General features: G+C 48.2%; 2 protein-coding genes across 22 annotated transcripts in view; one reads left to right on the plus strand and one right to left on the minus strand.

Moving 5' to 3' along the window:
• The window catches only part of epb41l2 (erythrocyte membrane protein band 4.1 like 2), a 45,771-nt gene extending 43,453 nt beyond the window's left edge, over positions 1–2,318 (minus strand). For 5 of the 21 annotated variants that reach the window (XM_035529075.1, XM_035529078.1, XM_035529077.1 and 2 more), the window contains exon 1: positions 1,998–2,089. In XM_035529075.1, the coding sequence (XP_035384968.1) occupies positions 1,998–2,031 (34 nt within the window). In that variant the 5' untranslated portion in view covers positions 2,032–2,089. Of the gene's footprint in view, positions 1–1,069; positions 1,216–1,651; positions 1,803–1,997 lie in introns of those variants that run through there. The other 16 variants (XM_035529074.1, XM_035529087.1, XM_035529070.1 and 13 more) reach the window with 8 other exon arrangements.
• Positions 2,319–3,111: 793 nt separating this feature from the next.
• The window catches only part of LOC113567871 (A-kinase anchor protein 7-like), a 20,323-nt gene continuing 17,434 nt past the window's right edge, over positions 3,112–6,000 (plus strand). The window contains exons 1-4 of the mRNA XM_035529160.1: positions 3,112–3,406; positions 3,710–3,847; positions 4,562–4,713; positions 5,492–5,628. Coding sequence (XP_035385053.1) covers positions 3,112–3,406; positions 3,710–3,847; positions 4,562–4,713; positions 5,492–5,628 — 722 coding nt within the window. The remainder of the gene's footprint in view (positions 3,407–3,709; positions 3,848–4,561; positions 4,714–5,491; positions 5,629–6,000) is intronic.

The raw sequence follows: 6,000 nt of genomic DNA on the forward strand, positions 1-6,000 counted from the left end.
TAGCTAGTTGGCAAAGACAACTAACTACTGTAGTAGAGATCGACCGTGTACCTAACGCTAGCTATATAGATATTTCGCGTTGTTAGAATATCTTATTTACCCCTATTCGTTTTTTGCATCTTGTGTAGAAATTCACAGTAACTTAGTTAGCTAACCTATCTTAGCAGGCTGCTGTTTCCTATGAGCAGCACACGATCATTCATTCAAACCGAAGAGTGCTAAAGTATATGGAAACGTGTGTACACGTCCCCGTATTCGCCGACCTAATTAACGCCGTGGAGCTTTCGCTCCGTTTGGAACGCCGCGTTCCTTTTTAAATCTGGTTCAAAAAATAACGACAACATCTCGCGGCGTTCCAATCCCAACGTCCTCAGAACTGCGCTGCTAGCATTAGCATTATCTGACTGAGAGCTCATTTAACATGGCCAGCGATGTGCGAAGCAATCTCGGAACTTGGCAAGCCGAACACTGGGTGCTAACCTGAAGTGTTTGGGTTGTTCTTTCCGAGATTTTAACCGTGTCCTTTAACCTTTTGATTGTTCTTTCCGAGATTTTAACCTTGTCCTTTAACCTTTCGATAAACTTTTAACCTAGGAAGCTAGGAATACCACAGAAATCTTAACCCAGCTATTTCTATGACAACATCACGTATAGGTTAACTACCTTTACGGATTAAGCTGGCAAATTAGACACTGCCTGAATATACCTTCATAAACGCATTACTATTTCTCTCTATTTTAGCTAATACAGCTGAAATTATTCGTGGTGTGGATTTATATCAGATATGGTGGCTAGCTAGTGAGAAGTTTAACTAGGGTTAGCTGACCTAGCTAACGCTAACCCGGTAACCTAGGTTAGTGATGCCTACCTAGTTGGCGATAACTGGCATCCAAAATATAATAAATGCAACAATTCGTCAAAGTAATGCTAATAAACTAAATAGATAATAAATTAACTTACATGCCGACGTTAATCAAAAATTCGTCAAAATGCCCCGTTTTTAATCAATCAAATTAAAAACACAAGATATTAAATGCATGAAAAATAAATCCATTCATAAACTCCATACCTGATGCTCTGGAGACGAACTCAGTAAAACTTTCGGGAAGCGGAGAATGGAAAATGTACTCCCTAAAATGTTTTCCGAACTGTAAAATTGAAATTCCCAGACCAAAATCTAAACTGGGAGGAAAGCCAACGTAGTGAAACGCTGGTCAATCACACACCCTCCCCTTTCGCTTTGCCAGAAGAAAGCCCGCCCACTGTACTTTGATTGGCCGACATAGACGATAGGCGCTTACCATTTGAAAGCTTATTGAACGTTTTTGTTGTTTGTAACTCTTAGGCGTATTTTGTCGACTACCAACCCAAAAGAGGAGGCTGAAAACTGAAACATGGAGAGACCAGAAGTGAAATGCCTCCCACTAGTGGACGAATTCGAAACGACATAATTATTGTACACAATTAAATTCTGATGTTAATCTTTTTTTGTTTAAAATTAACGCACAGACAGTATATCGAGTATATCGAAATAAACAGACAGTATATCGAGGAATCACATTTCGCTTAATGGAGTAATAATCTGAACGATGGAGACTATAACTGGTGTCACTGTAAACACGGGTGTGATGTTTTGATGCTCTCCACTCACCACAAGCAGGATGACGCGGTCCGGTGCACATGGGTTACCATGGCAACATGCAGTCCCAGTCCATATGGGTTACCATGGCACCGTACAGTCCAGTCCACATGGGTTACAAACAGAGAAGAACGCATGCACATAAGTGAGGCAAAGCACTGAGATTCAAATATACTTTAACATTTCAACCCTCTTAACTCTAAATTAATATCAAATTCCTCCTTCCGCCCCTACAGTTTAACTGATCCACTCGACTCCCCTGCGTTTGACCACCTAGGATTAACACATGAAACGGATTATACACGATTATAAATCCCAGGGAAAGAATTATAGCAGAAGAGCACTGGTTCCTGCCCACCTTCTGCCACCCAGAATTCAACCCCACACACCATATCGCCTGCTCTTAACACACTATAGGTGTCTTCAGTTCATCTGACCTCAACAAATACCATTTTGTGTGATTCGTACTGACAGCAAAGTGCAGGGTCAAAGGTGAAAGGGTCTTAAGGAGGAGGAGGTGCAAAAGCTGTAGCCCTCTTCCTCTCAGAGATCCGGGACGCTAAAACGCACCCTGTTAGTCACTTGAGACTATCACCTGAAAAATCCTATCAATAGCAACGGCTACAAACCAACACATCCACGCCTTCGGTAAACTAGTCGCCAGAGCGGGCTGTACAGACATTAGGGGGGGAAACCATTTTAATCACTCACGCGGAAGCAGTTTTACTTCTTTCCTTTAGGCTTTCTCATACAAGATCTCGCAGCAAAAACAACAATAACAAAAAAGCCGCCGCCGTGAAGCCGCAGCTGTTGCTCCTCCGCACGCCCGTAACCCAAGCAGCGGGTGTAGCGTTACACAGCACCAGGCACAGGTGTGAACGAATGGGGAGAAGCGGCGCTAACCGAGCTCGCCAAACAACCCTCTAAACCCTTTCTTATCTAAACCAGGACGCCCGGTTACCCAAGCGCAAGTTCCTCCCAGCCCGAGGAACCTTTCGATGGATTCAGAATGTGACAGGCTACAGGCTCGGAGTATAATGCAGACTGTGCGCTCTTAAATAACAGACCTCTCTCACACATCAAGAATTTTAGAAACCGTGAAAACAGAAACGGCTGCAGATGGTCTTACGTTTTTGGGCATCGCAAGCGCCCGCCTGCACTATTCACAAGGCAATTACGAGTAACGCCACCATATCAGGGACAAGAACCTCAAGTCTGTGTCTTAGTTCAGCGACATTTAACGCATAAGAAAGTCTTGGCCCAGGAGAGCAGGGAACGGAACAAGGGACGCTGCTCTGATGTCAGCCGCGAGTCACAGTAACCTTGGCTGCCGAAACTTTCGTTTTCAGAGGCGCAGCCTTTTTTGACCCTCCTGTCGTCCCGTATCTGTTTACAAAAAGCAGCAGGACCTGCTTAACCGACTAGCGAAGCGCGAGCGTCGACTTCGCGCCAGCGAACGTGCCCGTTTTGCAATGCTGTGGCGTCGCGTGGCGTCGCTCACGGGGTCGTCGCGTGCATTCTATACAGGCGCCCGCGCCGAAGTTGTCGCGCCCGAGCTCCGGTCGGTGGGAGCGACTCCTCCGCCCGCGCGCCGAGCGTCCCGCGTGGCTCAGGGAGGAGAGCGCGCGATCGCTATGCAACCCGTTCCTGCGGCCGCCGCCGCCGCCGCCGCGCGCGCCGAACGCGAAGCGCGCGCGCGACGGCGCCGCGGCGGGCTCGTGTCGCCGCGCGAGGACGGCCCAACGGTCAGGAAAAGCAACTCCGCTGGTGAGAAACCGCGACGGTGTGGCCGTGAAATTACACTAAAGCAGAAATTCAAACTAATACTAAAGTGATAATGAAAAATAGTTGTTGCTTGTATGTTATGGACGCATTTCATACATATTTATCAGGGGGTTTTTTTGGAGTTCACAGCAGCTTTGAAGATCTTGTTGTCCAAACAACAAAAGTGACCGTTTGACGGTTTGGGACAAATAGTAGAAGAGTTTAGAAATGTACCATCCTGTTCTGCTGCCTGTGAAGTCCTTATCACCTCATCAACACCCTACCTCCCCTTCTTCTGGTTTACAGATGGCAAAAAGGTGAAGAAGAAGCCGAGGAAGGTTGGGGCGCGTGAGCGGAGGGCGGCGCAGTCGCAGGGTACCCTCCACCTGCTGGCCGAGCTGCCTTTCGCCACCGCAGACGCAGACGCGTGGACGGAGCTGGGCTGTGAGTCACCTGCATCACGTCTGCAAATCTACGACCCGCGTGAGGACGAGACACCCCGGTCCCCGGGTCGTCCTGTCCAGTCCCGACCGGAACAGCTGCACCGGAACCTAGTCGCGCCTCGCCCGCTGTCAGCCGTCTGCCCCGGCTGCCAGCTCAGTCGGCACACGAGCTCTGTCCGTCCGAGCGGCGCGGGACGTGCCCCCCCCACCCCACCCTGTTCAGTCATTCACAGTAGGCACACTGACACACACCTTTTCACCGTCAGGACAGTCTCACCCAACAGAGCGTAGTCATCTTCCAGGCAAGAGGAGCGTGGCTTGTGGCGCTGTAAGCACGGCAGAGACAGAGTGCTGGAGATTCACCGATTCACCCTTCACTGATCTGGCGTTCAGTGGGCGTCTTTGGTTTGCCAGCCGACACTAGGGTCTCCCTAGCACCGCAGCTGGGCCCTGTATTCAGATTTGACCAGCTGGCCAAATCTGAAGAATGCAGCTGTTGTGTGCGCGCGCACGCGTGCGTGTGGTATGTTTGTGGGGTTGCGTGCCTGTCTTTGTGCAGAGTCTTAAAAAAAAAAAAAAACTCAATTCCACTTTACTTATAACCAGTTTAGAGATTGTGTGTGAGATGTTATGACTTTTGTAGTTCAGCGAGCCTTTGGTTAGGAGATGCGCTGTGCCCCGCAGCTGTGTAAGTGTGATGCTGTGTGTGTTTCAGTCTCTGGCACGCAGCAGGGTGAGAAGAAAAAGGGAAGGAGAGCAGAGAGGGAACAAGGTGACGGGGAGGAGGTTGGAGAGAACGAGAAGAAGAAGAAGAAAGGGATTCCTCGGCCAAACTACTTTGTCTCGTTCCCCATCACCAACCAGCAGGTTCCATAAACACTTTAACTTCCTCCCCCCGATGAAGCCGCCGGTTAAACAGCGCCTTAAAACAGCTTAAATGTCTCTGGAGTTACCAGCACAACACCTGTAACACATAGTGAGACAGACATCATGGACTGTCAAACATCTGTAACACCTACTGATACAAACATGTAACACGTACTGAGACAGACATATGTAACGCGTACTGACACAAACATCTCTAACACCTACTGATACAAACATGTAACACGTACTGAGACAGACGTGTAACACCTACTGATACAGACATATGTAACGCGTACTGACACAAACATCTGTAACACCTACTGATACATATGTAACACGTACTGATACAAACATGTAACACATACTGATACAGACATGTAACATGTACTGACACAAACATCTGTAATACCTACTGATACAGACATGTAACACCTACTGACACAAACATCTGTAATACCTACTGATACAGACATGTAACATGTACTGACAAACATCTGTAATACCTACTGACACAAACATCTGCAATACCTACTGATACAGACATATGTAACACCTACTGACACAAACATCTGTAACTCCTACTGATAGACATATGTAACACCTACTGACACAAACATCTGTAATACCTACTGATACAGACATATGTAACACGTACTGACACTCCTAAGCCACTTTATTAGAAACACCAGCCTTGTACCGATATATTGTTGGTTTTATTGTACAGTGTGTCTTTGAGTACATTGCACATAATGACCAGTAGAAGTGTGTGTGTGTCCAGATTAAGCAGGGGGTGGAGCAGGTTCAGGCTGTGGTGATACAGAAGGAAGCTCGTCTGGCCAGAGCTCTGATTCCACCAGCCACGCTCCATGTCACACTGCTGGTCACACACCTAGCTACGCAGGAGGAGGTGGACGCGTAAGTACACACACACACACACACACACACACACACACACACCTGGCTACGCAGGAGGAGGTGCACACATACGTATACACAAACACACACCTGGCTACGCTGGAGGAGGTCGACGCGTAAGTACACACACACACACCTGGCTACGCAGGAGGAGGTGGACGCATACATACACACACACACCTGGCTACGCAGGAGGAGGTGGACGCATACATACACACACACACACCTGGCTACGCAGGAGGAGGTGGACGCATACATACACACACACACCTGGCTACGCAGGAGGAGGTGGACGCATACATACACACGTACACACACACACACACACCTGGCTACGTAGGAGGAGGTGGACGCGTAAGTACACACACGCAC

The sequence above is a fragment of the Electrophorus electricus genome, chromosome 8, assembly GCF_013358815.1.
Source record: "Electrophorus electricus isolate fEleEle1 chromosome 8, fEleEle1.pri, whole genome shotgun sequence".
Lineage (NCBI taxonomy): Eukaryota > Metazoa > Chordata > Actinopteri > Gymnotiformes > Gymnotidae > Electrophorus > Electrophorus electricus.